Genomic DNA, 15937 nt, shown 5'->3' on the forward strand with positions numbered 1-15937 from the left:
CTAAAAGGAAGCACAATCTAAAAACCTCATCATTGAATTCCTCTGGAAAAAATAATCCGATTTGTCAAAAAGAAAATTTTTACCTTGGCATTTGAGAGTTTTTAGCAAAAAACGGCAATTTTGGTGACGTGATGGCCGCTATTAAATTAGATTATTATCGAGACAAGCATGGCACGATATTAGACATTTGCCATCGTTCCAGACGCTCCTTGTTTGTGAGATGCATGGAGATGGAGTGTTTGTTTTATTGAACCAAATGACGGGACATCCTTGGAATTTGGAAACTGTGCCCTACTGTAATACTATTATACTATAGCTAAATAACTTTTGTAACCGATGGTATCATAGGTTACAACATTTGGAATTAGGTATTTTGATATTTGAAATGCAAATTTTGTATGAATATGTATAAAGTTGCATGATATATTTTCATACAGTTTTGTTAAGTGAAGTATGTTTCATTTTTTCAGGTGATATATGACTAAACATGTCATGACATTGTGACTAATAAACTTTAATTGACTCATCTCCTCATTTTCATTTTGTATTTCCTTGATCTGCTGATTTAAAAAGCTAGCATACATTATTGATGGCTTTTAAGTTTAGTTTAGATTTGTGAGGAACTGTAAAATTTTATGTTGTTCAAATTTAAAATGACTTGAGAACATATCTTTGGTACCTCAAAAATATTCTATTTTTACTCTATTACTCATATACTAATAGTTGTGTTATTTAGAAGTTCTTTCAAATTTTCTTAAATCATTCCACAATTATGTTGCCCAAATATGAAGACTTGTCATATTCATGATGAGGTTCTATTTTCAGATTTTAGAGTTTTGAAGTATGAGAGCAAGTTCCCAGGTAAATCTCTCCATCTTTTCAAATAAAGCTTTCAAATGAAACATCATTTCAAAATTGAGAAAAGTTGAATACAAAAGAAAATTGACAGCAGTTTATAAAGTATTTAATGATATATATTTTTATACACCATGTGAAGATTTCGACATTTTTTTTTTATATCATTTCGGTTTATGATGCAATGGATGCTTTTTTATAGGATGGCTATACAAAAACCTTCCTGTCAATAAATTCAATCTTTCTGTTCTCATAACCACATCCATTGAGGTGAATCACAAAACTATAGACAGATACAGTACAATTCAACTGGTGCTATGATGTATTATTTAAACATAATAGCTCATTATCTTGATGTTTATTTGGGATTGGTTAATTTTAGTATCATTCAAAATAATCCATACTAAAGAATTGCTAGTATTGCTCTTGCTTGCTTGTTTATGGAGTTAAATCATGTAAAAGTTAATCTCACATTATTTTTAAACTGTTAACATTTACAAAAATACTCACATACTTAACGTGGGCATATTTTCTCCTAATAATCTTAAACCAAATTTTTCATGGATCTGCTCAATAAGGGTAGCAAATTGTGCAGGTTCTTATGAAAAGTAAGTTTTGTTGTTCCTGTATCAGTATATTACACTTTCGGTTTCTTTGTTTAGTCTATATCTAGTCATTATTACACTATTGTTCTTTGTGTTGTAATCACTGATTTGCAACAATGGATTGCATTCTTATATTCTATGCTATATTGAAAATCCTATATTCTTGACTTCAAATCATTTCTTGTAGTTTGTTTAACCTGGCATTCTATTAATTGCTTTAATAATAGCCAAATAGCACTGTAATCTATTAAACCTCATTACTTCTTATAGAATCTTGCAGTTACTATTTAGTATATAGCCTACGGTAATATAGTTATATCGGAAAAATGGCGACCGATGGCCATGATGAAGTGGTGGGAGCAAATGATTCCATGATTTCAAACAACAGCCCTTATCAAGCAACAACAGATCCCGTTCCTCATAGAGGCACAATATGTGGAGGTCTTATACTTGACAAATTGTATCTGAAATCTCTGCCAGGTGAATAGAAGATTTTGTTTTTCTTACTTTGAATTTCAATAAACTGATGAGGTATGTTGTTGTAAAAATATGTTCACTACCACAAATGTTTTCTCGGCGGTGTGCGCATTTGCTAAGCATTAGGAATATGCTAGCCACTGCACCTCTGATTACCTTGCGTGTGTTCGCATGTTCGAATCCCACGCAGGGTTAATGATGTGCAAAAGGATTTCTGGGCTCCCTACCACCGTGGGGTGGTTCACGTAACAGCAGGTCGGTTATGGCTTCCTCCAATATCAAGTCCATGCATTTGAAAACAAATAACTGGCTAACTAATCCCATACCCGACATGGACTCGTAACCTGACGATAGGCCATGGTTCTTCATATGCTTAAATTCATCAGCTTTCCTATCCCTCGGGATTAATATGTAAATCCTATCCTATACCTTTGATGTAAATCTCCAGTTCCCTGTAGTATCTTATTAAACTTTATGATATGTAGAAGGCTTATTTGACATGTACAGTAAATAGTGAATGTATTAATAGCTCTTCTCTGACTTAGAACGAGGTAGAACCTCAAAATAGTTGGGTCTTGAATAGTAAAGAAATAGTTTTCTGTGATACAAATATGTAATTATGAATCTGAAAAATGAAAATTCATTTTGGTATATGTGTGCTTTTTTTTATAAAAACAAGGCGAAGTAATTTTTTTCACAACTGATCAGAATATGTCTCAGTCTCTCAGAATATATTTTCATACAATTTATAGGGATTCTAAAGATGGTTGAGATACTACTTTGCATCATCATTTTGATATGTCTTGGTGCTGCACAAGTTTGTTCTGGCTCCTGTTCCGGGTTTGGCTTTCTTCGGGGCATGGCTATAGGTGCCATGATCTTCACTCTAATTCTACTTATTGTGTTTGCACTCACTCTCAACAAACAACTCACATTTATCCATTGGTCGGGAACAGACTTACTCAATTCTGCCATTGATGCTTTACTCCTGATTATTGCCAGCATAGTACTTGCAACACAGAGTGCTACTGCGGCTGAAACTGCAGCAGTTGTGTTTGGGTTCTTTGCTGCTATTATATATTGTGTAAGTGCATGGATGGCGTATAGAGTTTGTCGGGTGGATTACCACAAAAGAAAATCTAATGTTGGACATACACAAGGAATACCCCAGGCTTGAGATCCTTAAATAGAGGGGGTTGTTAACTATAACCTTTCATTGATCTTTTATACAAGACAATAATGGAGAAGAACAAAGTATGGTGCTAGATATTACTCATGACAAAAACTACTGTAATCGTTTGTATAATTAACTTATTACCAGATGTCTACTGTTTTTTTATATTTCATTCCTTTGTATATGAAGCAGTTTGATTCTTCTACTCTATAATTAATCCATCTGTTTAAATTTTCATCATCATGGGATATTTTTCCTTAGGTGCTGTCATGATTTTTGCTGTAATCGACAAGAATCATTCATAATAAATATTAAAGCCAGCAGGAATCACATGATAACCCCCCCCCTCAAACCATGAAAAAAAATGTCATTTAAAGTATTTTCTAAAGAAAGCATTTTTGCAAAAGACTTTTTTGCAAAGTGTTCTAGATTATTGAAACTTCTGAGTACAATCATACACAGACAGAAGTTCAAGTGTTGAATAAATTTTCTTCATTTCTGACGATTATAAATAGAAGTTCATGATTTATAGACATTGACAGGAAACCTGGTCAATTATATGTTAATATTAAATATAGTTTTTCGAATCTAATTACTTATTGAATTTTTCCAGAATATTCAATATGTACCATTTCCCTACAACAGCACTGAATATTTATTAAAGTCCAAAACAAAACTTTTTTTTTTTTTATTTCGGTTTGACTCGAATAAACAGGATTTTGGTTTGCGGTTTGAGATTGATTACATGCTTTCCAGTAAAAAGAATTTTTAATGAGTGGCCGTCATGCTATTGATTATTACTATTAAATATTACTTTTTCAAGAGTTTTTAGCCCATTCTGAATTGAAATTGATTTATAGTCCTGTAAAATTGTACCATGTCTCACTGTACACTGCACTGTACTGAATACCACCATTTTTCCCGAAGATTCAAATCTAGACTAGTCTGGGATTTCATCTTGTATTTTCATTATTTTCTAACCAAGGAATAAAGCCTTGATTTGGCATTGAACTGATATGTTTTCTATATATAGATGACTTAATGAATGACATTCCATAGCTTTTATTTGTGAGCCATAGAGCTAAACACTGCATTGTGAAAATCATATATAGCGGTATATATATATTTCTAAAGATGATATTCTAATACTCTGACTAGGAAAATATCTTTGCAAGATATGGTTGCATACCGATTCTCTGTTTGGTATTATTTAATGAATATCAATAATCTATTCACCAATTTTTTCATAATGGATTTTAAATGAAGGTTTACAGAATCTTATCATTACCTATTTCTATTAACACTGAAATTGCATTGTGTGCTATTCTAGAAATATAATTAACAATATATGAATGCATTTTTTATTATCAAGAAATCTGTAACATGATGTAAATACTACCTAGCACTGAAGCATTGTACAAATGTTGGATATTACCTTAATAAGATTAAGTTCATGTTAAATCTCTGTAATCATGTTTTGTCTGAAGCCAAGCTTTCATTCAATTAAGTATGCTTTTGAAGTTAATCCCTTCACATCATTGTTTACTCTTGTTATCTCTAAGGTCCATCAAAGATATGACTTGACTATTTTGGTTCGAAAAAAAAAAAACTACAAGTGAGTGAAGAATATGCCCTTGAAGTAGCAAAAATATCAGTTATTTTAATTCTTTCCCAAGAAGGCCATTTTTCTTGTTTAAACTTTAGCAATTGGCTTCATAAACTTGTAATCGTAATGTGATATATGTAGTAAATTTTCTTGATTATAGTAGGACTGTGTATTCCAAGCTTGGTTTCTATGAAGTGAGACTGATAGAGATTTCAATTATGTGGGGTTATGATGGATGTGTTTCTATATATTTTTTAAAATAAATGTCAATGAAGTGTTCTGTACATAGCAGCACTGCTTAATTTTATTTTCAAGCAGGTCGAGCCTGACGCGCTTATTTGGGCGTATTGGAGGAGGTGACGATATCCTTTTGCAACACCATGTAGAGATTATATGTCGTCAGCACGAATGAAGTTGAAATGCGAATCGCATTTGGGGAGCCATGCGAGTGACATACGTTCGCGCGACGTCTGTGACATTACGACTTCCCAAATGACTCAAAGCCGATTCATCGGATCGTTTTGTCTGAACAGCGTAAATGAATTACATAATCCGATGGTGGTAGAAAATGTAAATATAAATTTCTTTAAACTTCGGGACATACTGAATAATGATTTTTATTTACTTTAGGGGAAGACATTTAGTATTGATTGCATTGAAGTGAAAAGGAAACTAAGGCGAACATCGCGTATTGTTGACATGAACGAACATGTCAATTTAGCTCTATTAAACGTGATTTCTAATTAGTGGCGATGTTTTGCGTACTGTAATTATAAAAACTAATTCACGGATCTTAAGTCTCGCTGGGTCGATAAAAAACAAGGATAAATGCTGTTTTATTTTCATATAGGAACGAGGAAAGATTTTACCATTATATGTTACACGGAATTGAAATATGGAACGTTATGTTACTACCGTATGTTGTTGTTGACGCATTGCTGTTCAAACTTCCACGAAGCAAACCACCGCTCATTTCGATTGATATAAGTGACCACGTTTCTTTTAGAAAAGAAGTACTCATTGATAAAATGAATGAGGATACAGATTTTACTCATATCAGTGATCAATTCATCATCGATTTCTCAAACAATGCGTTCATACCACCGAGCTCGATGGTTAGTCACATCCATTATGTTAAACGAAAAAAATGTTATTGAACATAAGTATAGCTATGTATTGTTTTTTGGAATTGTTATCAATACTCGTTTTTTTTTCTACAATTAATGAACCAATCGATTTCAGGTTTTCGGTGCTCAGTGATGGAGAAGGATATTACTTCTTCATTTTTCCTCTTAATTCTGTGGGCTCCGATATATCACCAATGTTCCGTTTCAGATATAAAAACTCATCGCGGGTTGAAGCATCTGAACATTCAACGAGACCGTTTTAGCAAACTCCAGTGCTCTCGGGACGTAGGGGAAAGTGGGGAAGGTTGGGACACATTTTTTTTGCTTTTTTTAGCTCTATAATCTGCACATTCATTTAGCCTTGTGGAACTAATCGATAGAGGGATAACTGTAGTTTTTATTAGGCAACTAACAAATTCTCTAGCAAACTCATATTACGATCAAAAGGCTTTAAAAACGTACGTTTGTCAACTGTCCTACTGTACCCCACTTGTGGGGCACATTCGGATGGACTCTACGGCACAATTAGGCAGTCTGTTAAAATAAACGAGTTATGCTTTGAAAATAAGCAATGAATCAGCATCAGCATCTGAAGAACTGCTTAACTTCAAACTTGGAAATTCATTATTTTTGAAGAGTCGCTCTGAAAATATTTTCGAATTTTGAATATATTCCTTATTGGGCCATGGGCCGAAAGATACTTTAATATTACATAAGGCGGATTCAAACATCGAACCGCGGACCTGATTCCGGATATAGTATTAGAGTGAAAACAGATTTTCCACTGTGCCCCGTGTCCCACCGTAGCTCACCTTTCCCTACTGTTACCGTCGGGCGACTTTTTTTTTCATCAATACGAGTACCTTTCCGCTAAAATCTGTACGCTTTAAACCAGGGTCGGCCAACCTTTTTGGCCGACGGGCCACATTTAGTTTACTATTAATTGCGCAGGCCACTTAACATGGTAATTATGTTCTAGTTTTGCTACACTGACTAAAAGTTAATGAAGAAAACAAACAAAACCCTCGCACCAAACTTTCTCAATAATAAGAACAATAAAAAAACGAAGATACAGTAAAGTCAACAAAGTTTTTTCTACACGTAGATATTTTAGTGTGAAGTTTGGCATTGTTTTTAGCTAAGTTTGTCAATATTCGCTGAAATGGACGATGTAGCAATGCGAAGCGAATTTTCCATATGACTATGATATGAAATTAGTGATCTCACAGGGGATTTGACATGGTTCATCTGTAAAAACAACTTGCTTGTACGAGTACGTGCTGCAAAATTATGAGGTCATTATAACTGTCATTCTGCCCAAGTGTGTAAGCTACTATTTATGTATCGATATCTTCCAGTTGGTGATGACACTCATGGCTCGTTTGAAAGAACATGAAAGCGCAAATCAGGAAAATGAACAAATTGTTTGTATCAAATCTTCGTATTAACCACTTCACTCGAAAAATAGAAGTTTCACTCAATTTTTTTTATATTTAATTCCGAAAATACAGCGCGGGCCACTCGAAACTCCTCGGCGGGCCACAGGTTGGACGACCCTGCTTTAAACCTCACTTGAGGTTCTGTTCGCCCTCCCGATTCTATAATCAGTTTTATTTATTTCGTTTTTATCAATTATTTTATCGTTTATTGCTGATTATGGAGTCGAAATAAACTTATATTTTTGTTTACACGTATACTTGAGAATGTCTTTATCAGATCGAATATTAGATGTTGAACATTGATGATGTTAGATGTGCATGGCTTGTTATTTACCAAAATGGGGCCCAATAAAGGGTTTTATCTTGTAACTTCTGTAGGCTATTATGAAACCTGTGCGGGTTATTTATGTGGCCCACGGAGACGTATATTTAGACCCTATCTTGACGCGGTATTCATATTGTTTGCTTTATTTTATTCATCAACTATTCTTTATCGCGTTTATGGACTAATTTCAATATACAACAGAGAATGCTTCCGAAAACAAACAATATAACTAATCCCATACCCGACTTGGAATGGTAACCGGACGAGAGGCCGTGGTTCGCCATATGGATGAGCCGTCTTATCGGCTTTCCTCTCCTCGGGATAAATATGTAAATCCTATCCTAATGCGGCTAAAATATACCTTCTAATCTGAACAATATCCCACACTAGAGGTTGATCAAGTGCATAAAGTGTTGCCATCGTAACCGGCAGGCGTCAATCATTTTTTCGTTACAGCGAGCGAACTCCCCATCCGCAGGCAGCTATTTATTTTTAGTTTATGGGATACTGTAATGGTTTTCGTTCGTGATGTAGTCCTGTATTTAATTTAACTTCAATATTATGGCTCAACTTGGGACTTTAAACGGCGGGCATAGAGGCAAAGATTGGCAAAAAACGCAAGATGACCTGGAAAGAAGTAGAAACAAAATACAAGTGGCCTTGAAAGCTGCCAAAGAGAGGTTTGTACGTCTAACAGTACGTCTATAGGCTGGTGGGGTTTCGTTTAGTTGAGTACCACAATAATTTCCAGTGGGCGTGAAGTAACAATTTTGCATATGTCATTTCTAACCCCCACCTGACTACCAAATGTCATCCAAAAATTACGTCACAGTGACGTAATAAGGCCAGCCAACATATACGGATAACGTTAGTTGTCCAGTCCAGTATGTGCAGATGATTACCCAAAGTCCAGTGGGATGTCTCTCTAGTTTTCTCATCGTAATGATTCAATATGGGAGAGATCGCTGGCGTTAGTGAGTTTGTTATCGTCCGCCCAAATGCCATTTTGGACGATCGTAGCTGCACTTTGGCGAGCTATATGATGTGATTGTGACATTGTAGTGAAATAATTGTTGGATGACGTATTCAGGTGGGCGTTGGGAATACCATATGGGGAAATGGTTTTGCCAAGCCCACTAGACGTGCTTGTACTAAACAACACTAGACTCTTATTTTAAATGTTATTTATCAACAGGTCCAAGAAAAACATTAATCTTGCTGATGACATTGACACAAAATTCAATCAATTACAAGTGTTGGGAATTAAACTCATGGACATTCTGAGAGAATCGTAAGTTCTTGAAATTAATTTGTGATAGTAATGAGTTTTAGTGTTTGACCAAATTTTTTAAACCCCTTGGTAACCAGTAGCTGATTGGGGTTGTCTCTTATTTTTTTTCATTCTGAAACGCTTTTTTTGTTGTATGGCTCCAGTTTTTTGAATTTTTATATGTAAATATCATTCTCTAAAATTGTCACTCTCCAACAATTTTGTTTCATTCATTACTAATTGCACATATATTTTTTTGAAACCTACCCTATCAAGTATGTAATGAAAGTTTAAGACAGTAAGACGAGCAACTTCCATATGTACAAATATGGCTGGAAGGTCCGGTGAATCTTTTTGAATTGACATATCTTATCCCAAATTATTTCTCACTTGACAATGGACAAAGCTACATACTTACCCAAAACATGTTGCCAAGTACAGTGGGACCTCGGTAGTAGAACATTGTTCGTTCAAGATTGGTGTTTGAGTGCCAAAACCCTTTTTTGCCAAAAGAAACAATGTTAAATATTGTATTATGTTCTTATGCATTCCAAAATACCCAAAATATTAGTAAAACATGTGTGTACCTAAACAGCCATAAATATAATAAGGATAAGCAGCAACTTTCCCATTTGCTCAATTATTTAAGGCCTTTGCATACTAATTGGTGTCACTCCCTGCACAACATTAACCTTCTTTATCATTTCCCTATTTCTTAATAACATGGAAATGGTAGAATTTGCAATGCTATACCATAAGGCGAGATCAGGCACCTGAACACCATTCTCGTATTTCATAATAAATTTTTTCTTCAACTCAATAGTTGTTCTCGCCTCTACTCCTTCCTTTTATCACTACTTTTCGTTGGAGCAATGATTCAAAAAAAACGGAAAATGCACTAAATCATAAAAATTAATGTTTAACACGTGTTATCCTGCTAATGTTTTGACTTGAACTAATGCTCGTTAAATGGCTGGGAGGCACAGTTTGCTGCATGCTCGGATTGGGTGTCGAACTTTGAATACCCGTTCATTTTTTGTCGACTTCCGAATTGTTGAAATGTCGAGGTGTTGACTACCGAGGTATCACTGGTATATTTTTGCATATACAGAGGGTTGGATCAAAGACATGACTGGATTGGTTTGACAGAAAAAATGTGTCAACTTCTTGTACCTCTATCTGCAGCAACACCATTTATGAGTTCATCTGAAGAGAGGGATATAAGGTGCATCTTTCAAAATATGTGTAGTGTACTTCAACTGGAGTTCGTTTGAAAAAGCAGAATTAAACTTGAGAAGCTGCACTACTATATGCATAAAACCTAGTTCATGATATAATGATGAAAAAGGTTTTATTTCATAAATAAAATAATAATGGTACTTGATATAAATGAATGATATGGTTTGAGTAATATTTCTTCTTAATTTTTTTTGTTTTGTTATAACAATAATTAAATTTTTGTTTGAATTTTAATATCTAGGCAAAAAGATCTATTGGATAGGCAAAAAGAGATGATGGAATTAACAAGACTCATTGGAAGAAAACTTCTGTTTGAAGGAAAACACAATCAAGCAGTCCCTGCTGCAGTACAATCCCTGAAGTATATCAATTATCATTACGAAGTGTTTTACCTCTAATTAATTGAGGTTCTGTTGCACAAACTACCTATAAGTAGGGAACTATGTGTTTTGGTAACTTTCAAACTTGGCATTGCTCGCCTAATTTGTAACACATTGAGTAAGGTGGCACACTAACCAGTAGAACAGTGGTTCAAAATTTTTTAATATTTTTACCCCTAAATCGAATTGCCGAAAGATCTATTACATCTTCCGATCAAAATTTAATGTGCTAGCTCAGCGTTTTAGCCTACAATCTGTACAGCGTAGTATTGTTATTATGTCCCTACCAACCGCATAACTGGATGACTAGGCTCATTGACAATATGTAACATTGTATGTCCAGCTTTCCCTTTTAGTAGTCAAAAGTATGAGGATTACAAAAGAAATTGTTAAGACAGTGAGAGTGAGCACATGGATCACCACCTAAAAATTGCTAAACTACACATTTAGGGGTAATTATCCTCAGTTTAAGAACCACTGCAATATCACACAGATAATAACATGGTATTTTTTTAATTTTCCCATCAGTGTTTTTCTTTTTGGGGTGACATCGTTTTTATTCCACTCCAGGTTCAGCATTGATGTACATGGTCTCAACTCTACACATCTTGTTCCTTCATATCTGATTTTAGCAGAAGCAAATATTGGTAAGCAGAAGTTCTAGTAAGCAGTGTTCTTGCATTTCATCTTTTTCAAAACAAGAACAATTCATTAAAATAAAACATACCAGATATTCATGAAGGGTTAATGATGGAGGTAGACCAAATGGGTGGATCTATAATCTAAGCCAGGGGCGTGGGCCACCAAGCCTTTTAGTGTGGCCCTCTATAACACTTAGATTTTTCTCCATCAAGCAGTTCCACAGTTTATGTATAAAAAGTTGCTGACATGGGTAAAAAATATATAATATTTTTTGCTTTTATTGCTGCGCCATTCGTCGTTTCTCCTGGTGTCTTCATTACACAATGCTAAGCAATAGCCGCAATTTCTTCTCTTGCCTTTCCCGCATGGATAAACTAAATTTATGTTTTGTCCGACTAGATGTCTAAAGTTGGTTATAAAAAATGTTTAACACCCCTGATCTAAGTGAATACCCCATATCTTTCTCAAAAATAAACCTGATTGAAACTGATTCTATCGTAATTGAGGGGTTAAAATCGTTACCTAAATGCTTTTGGCAAGTTCTGAATCCCTTATCACTATGTAAATTATATTTCCATACTGTTATGTAGGACTTGGCAAGTTAACACAAGCCGATGAATATTTGGCGCAAGCGGAATGGACTGTTCTCAAATCACCTGATGCAAAAGATTCTGTGAGATCAAAGTTGTTCAGAAATATAGGATTACTTCATGCAGCTAAAGGAGATTATGAAAATGCATTGAGAATGCTAGCAGAAGATGTAAGTAAAATAGTCTGCGATTTCGGGAGCTACGTTTCCTGTACCACTGGTCCGGCATATAATAGGAACATAGGGTTTCTTCAAGATAAAATCAGTGGCTCATAACAATACCATCAAAAAGAATAATATTCACAAAGCTTTCCCTATTGCATAGTCTACTTCTTTAGATCAATATGCTATAGTGCAGAGGCGTGCAACCTACGGCCCATGGAACTTATTTGCATGGCTCGTAACAGACTTTGTGTCTTATTATTTTTGAGTACTTTTACCTTTCTGTATCAACACTAACAACGTCAAAGCACATACTGCGGTGAGTATTTCATTTCAAAAATGAGTCTGTGCGAGACAAAATTCGGGAATTGTTTGGTGGGCCGTCCCTTAGCATCACCATAGTTATTCGTTTTGGCCCTTTGTAATAAACAGTTGCATGCCGCTTTTCAGCTTATTGAACTGTAATTGTTTGTATCAATTTTGTTACAAATTCTAAATTGACGAATATGGCATGGCATATCATAAAGATTCCAAATAACTATGACTTCTAGTAATGAGGTATAAAAGTAGTGCTCTATCATACATATAGCAATATTCTTATGTGGGATTTTCAGATTTATCATGCAAGCTGTGAATGGGATTCTAACCACATCAGAACTTCTGGTGGATATTTTCATATGGCAAATGTCTTCTTCAGACAAAATAAAATGGACACTGCAGACACTTTATATACACAGGTTTGAAATATTTTCTTGCGATTCTGTTTCATTTAAAAAAAATGAATGATGTGTTTCAACCTTTTTGTAGGTGGTGGATATTTGGCACAACTTTTTGAAAGACGCCGTTGAGAGGAAAAGGGTATATGAAGAAGAATTGGCAGCTGTCGGACCTTTCGGAAAAACGCAGGACACCGAGAAATACTTGGGTAAAATTTTTACGTCATTACTTAGCATAAATTCAATTTATTTTCAACGCTCTATACAACTCTAGTCTGGTTCCTATTTTAGATGAGGCACAAGAAGCTGAAGCCATACAAATGCTCAGTGCTGTTTTTGATATTCGAGACCAGTCTTCAAAGCGCCAAGTCAATGCAATTTCAAAAATTTGCCACACGCTATCAAAGTTGTATTATATTTTGGATGATATACCTAGGGTAAGTTCTCAAATTCCAACATATTGTTATGTTCTTGATATCACAGGTAAGCTTCAATGGCAATATTATTTAAAGATTTCAAACATGGGAGCCTTAAAGTGTGATGTGATCATAGCTTAATGGCAACCAATTTTCTTTCTAAATTTCAGTCAAAAGACTACGGGAGAAAAGCAAAGTCATTGGGAGATCACAGCAAAGAAACGGAAGAATCAACTTCTCTTTTAAATTTTCTGCAATTTTTAGAGGAGGGCCACTAAGATAATTTTGATTTCAAGACTTACCGTAATATCTAATTGTAAAATTTCTGTTCAAAAGTATCAGGTTCTAAGCAGCATCAAAGATTCTTCTTACAGACCTCAATGCCCTAGCATTTGCATTTTGCCTCAAAACTGACTTATTAATTTCTGGATCTCTCTGCCTATTGCGACTCGTTTCTTTAGTTTTATATTCTAACCTGTTTCTCACCAGTTATTTGAATGAAGTACCCCACTTATATCCAATAAAAAATAAACTACTAAACTGAGCACTGTATTTTTTAGTTTCTTCTGATAAAGTTTATATGTAATGTATATATATTATTCTGCTTTTATTAATAAATAAACGTAGAAATGAACGTATATAAATGGTTGCACGGGAGTAGTAGAAATACATTTTTTCATCAGCAGGTCTAGCTTCGTGTTATAAAAGAAAGCGAGCCGAACACTGGAGGTAGTCTGTCTATTGGTCTTCTTATAATGTACACGCATCTGCATTACACTGAAAAATTTTAAATTGTTGTATTTTTTCAGAAAAGTAGGTAACATATTGCAAAGCATGGCAAGATTATTTTTGGCAACAGCAAGTTTTATATGCTAAGCGTTTGTGTATATAAATGCACCATTGATTACAGTAGCACCTTATCATTGATCTATTTTCTGAGCACATTAGTCTTTGCTTACTGATGGTCCAGAGTCTTCTGATTTTTCAATCTTTTCTTGAATTCCCAAAGCTTGAAGAATTTTTTCATTTTCAACGTGATCTGCGGCACTTTGTTGTTTGAAATTAAATAAAATCTCTTCACCACCTAAGATATACAAAAAAGAATTAAGCTCATACTGAAGCATACAATCCACTTTATTACTACTTTGGTATTATTAAAGGTATTTTTCAGATTAAGTAAAAAAATATTCTAAATACTACCCCAGTACAAAAAGCACACTACATCAATGACATAGTTTAGTAAATTGGAACCATTGAATTTCCAATTTAACTGAGGTCTTTACCTTTTTTAACAACCAAAACTCCTCCCATCTGCATCAAATCTCCACTGAAATTTCCTTTTAATCCTTCTTTGCTAGCTAAATTAGCAAGTTCCCTTGTTTTTGAACTCAAAGCACCTCCAAGAACATTAAACATGTTGTACTTATTGTAACCAAGTGCTTTATAACACATTTTCTCTGGATCATAGTATACATCTGAAAAATCCAATTCAAAAATTTTATCCAATATTCGTTTGAAGATGTAAATTTATGAAAAAATGATTTGCAACAAAGGAAGGATAAAAAAGCATACACTTAGAATTTGTATTCGAAAAGTTAACATTGCAGAACTTTCCATTTCTTTATTTCACTTCAGAAATAGCAAATTCAACCTATAGCCTACAACTTCTAGAAATTTTTTAACAGATTCACTTTTCAATTAAATAAAATTGTATAAGGCAATGGAACGTCAAAAAATTCACCCACAAGTAGAAACATATTAATTACCTCCATCCAGGTGCTTTGCTTCATAAAATTCTTTGGAACCCAGTTCCTCAGGGCCAATTCCGATCAATTTAATATCGTGTTTATCTAGAATTGGTCTCAGTTTGCTAATTTGTCTGGCAAGGTACTGACACACAGGACAACCAAATCGACGAATAAAGCACAAAACTGCAGTATTTTCTTTCCATAATGACTGGATTTCTATAGTCTGGGAATACAGGAATATATGATATTTAATGTTTAGTAACGAATAAATCTGTCTGTCTGCTAAAAATAAACTTATTAGTGAATTTGCAAGTTGATATAGGCTACAAATGTGAGACAATCAAAAAACTACCGTAGACTACTGGACTAAAGTTAGAACTGTAGAAAGAGGGCACTTGACTTTCGTATTCTTGCAAGAGCGCTAAGAATAATGTCTACTGCCCTACTAAACCACAGTTTTCGTCCACTATAATTAGCTCGTTAAAGGAACATTTGCACTAGAAAGATACCGGTAATCTGCAATACATTAAACAAAATTACCTCTCCATTGGGCACCTTCTTTAGGGCGTTTGAAGCAATTTTCTTCAGTAAGTCCATATCTGCAGACATGTTTTGACGATTCGATCTGAAAAATAGCTGGGAAAGCTTCAACATTGACTGGTAACTTAGTGAGACAACAAAGAACAGAATGATTACGGTTACGTCGCCTGCAAATCGAACCTTATCCATAAAAATCATGATTATGCAACATGAGCAGTCGGGCGTGTCAATGTAAATATCGAATTTCATAAATAAAGCATAAAGTGCGGAGTCACCATCTGCGCTCCGGAGCCAACGTGTAATGAGAAAATTATCGATTACGTAACGAATTACGTAAAATTAGATTATACTATAGGGAGACAAGTGTGTCTTAGGGATAAAGACTGTTCACCCTAATATTCAAAGTTCGATTCCCACGTTATTAATTTCACGTGTTATGGAATGTGACTCCAATCTGGATTCCCTCAGACGATAATAAGCACACGATGATGATTGTCGAATTGTTGTATATTATTGAAAAGATGCACGATCCAAATACAGATAAAATTGTATACACTTAATTCCTAATGCAGTAAGATTACGGTCAGATCCAAGTCATAAATCGAGTGAACAAGAAAAGCACAATAT

General features: G+C 34.6%; 3 protein-coding genes and 1 long non-coding RNA gene across 4 annotated transcripts; 2 read left to right on the forward strand and 2 right to left on the reverse strand.

Moving 5' to 3' along the window:
- Positions 1–1713: 1713 nt before the first annotated feature.
- Positions 1714–5001, forward strand: LOC120328167 (CKLF-like MARVEL transmembrane domain-containing protein 4). Its single transcript, XM_039394587.2, has 2 exons — positions 1714–1940; positions 2690–5001. Exons 1-2 carry the CDS (start codon positions 1787–1789, stop codon positions 3112–3114), a joined length of 579 nt encoding a protein of 192 aa, XP_039250521.1. The 5' UTR covers positions 1714–1786; the 3' UTR covers positions 3115–5001.
- A 145-nt stretch (positions 5002–5146) lies between these two features.
- On the reverse strand, positions 5147–7917 carry LOC120328827 (uncharacterized). Its single transcript, XR_005567693.2, has 3 exons — positions 6657–7917; positions 6307–6378; positions 5147–6081 (listed from the first exon to the last, which is right to left on the reverse strand). It is a non-coding gene; the product is annotated as an uncharacterized LOC120328827 (long non-coding RNA).
- A 129-nt stretch (positions 7918–8046) lies between these two features.
- LOC120328806 (zinc finger MYND domain-containing protein 12-like) lies at positions 8047–13666 on the forward strand. The gene is made up of 10 exons (XM_039395348.2): positions 8047–8288; positions 8804–8899; positions 9990–10103; positions 10359–10478; positions 11068–11144; positions 11730–11899; positions 12505–12627; positions 12698–12815; positions 12898–13043; positions 13193–13666. Exons 1-10 carry the CDS (start codon positions 8170–8172, stop codon positions 13298–13300), a joined length of 1191 nt encoding a protein of 396 aa, XP_039251282.2. The 5' UTR covers positions 8047–8169; the 3' UTR covers positions 13301–13666.
- On the reverse strand, positions 13611–15544 carry LOC120328807 (prostamide/prostaglandin F synthase-like). The gene is made up of 5 exons (XM_039395349.2): positions 15311–15544; positions 14789–14993; positions 14306–14497; positions 13982–14106; positions 13611–13799 (listed from the first exon to the last, which is right to left on the reverse strand). Exons 1-5 carry the CDS (start codon positions 15506–15508, stop codon positions 13773–13775), a joined length of 747 nt encoding a protein of 248 aa, XP_039251283.2. The 5' UTR covers positions 15509–15544; the 3' UTR covers positions 13611–13772.
- Between the last annotated feature and the right edge of the window lie 393 nt (positions 15545–15937).

The sequence above is a fragment of the Styela clava genome, chromosome 7, assembly GCF_964204865.1.
Source record: "Styela clava chromosome 7, kaStyClav1.hap1.2, whole genome shotgun sequence".
NCBI lineage: Eukaryota > Metazoa > Chordata > Ascidiacea > Stolidobranchia > Styelidae > Styela > Styela clava.

What these genes read in the sequence shown, in the direction of transcription:
- LOC120328167 (XM_039394587.2), top strand. Translation starts at nt 1,787, where the DNA reads ATGGCGACCGATGGCCATGATGAAGTGGTGGGAGCAAATGATTCCATG. An exon ending in GTATCTGAAATCTCTGCCAG is followed by an intron (nt 1,941 to 2,689) that starts GTGAATAGAAGA and finishes TACAATTTATAG; the next exon opens with GGATTCTAAAGATGGTTGAG.
- LOC120328807 (XM_039395349.2), bottom strand. Translation starts at nt 15,508, where the DNA reads ATGATTTTTATGGATAAGGTTCGATTTGCAGGCGACGTAACCGTAATC. An exon ending in AGAAGGTGCCCAATGGAGAG is followed by an intron (nt 14,994 to 15,310) that starts GTAATTTTGTTT and finishes CTGTATTCCCAG; the next exon opens with ACTATAGAAATCCAGTCATT. An exon ending in AGCAAAGCACCTGGATGGAG is followed by an intron (nt 14,498 to 14,788) that starts GTAATTAATATG and finishes TGGATTTTTCAG; the next exon opens with ATGTATACTATGATCCAGAG.
- LOC120328806 (XM_039395348.2), top strand. Translation starts at nt 8,170, where the DNA reads ATGGCTCAACTTGGGACTTTAAACGGCGGGCATAGAGGCAAAGATTGG. An exon ending in ATGGACATTCTGAGAGAATC is followed by an intron (nt 8,900 to 9,989) that starts GTAAGTTCTTGA and finishes TTGCATATACAG; the next exon opens with AGGGTTGGATCAAAGACATG. An exon ending in GGACACCGAGAAATACTTGG is followed by an intron (nt 12,816 to 12,897) that starts GTAAAATTTTTA and finishes TTCCTATTTTAG; the next exon opens with ATGAGGCACAAGAAGCTGAA.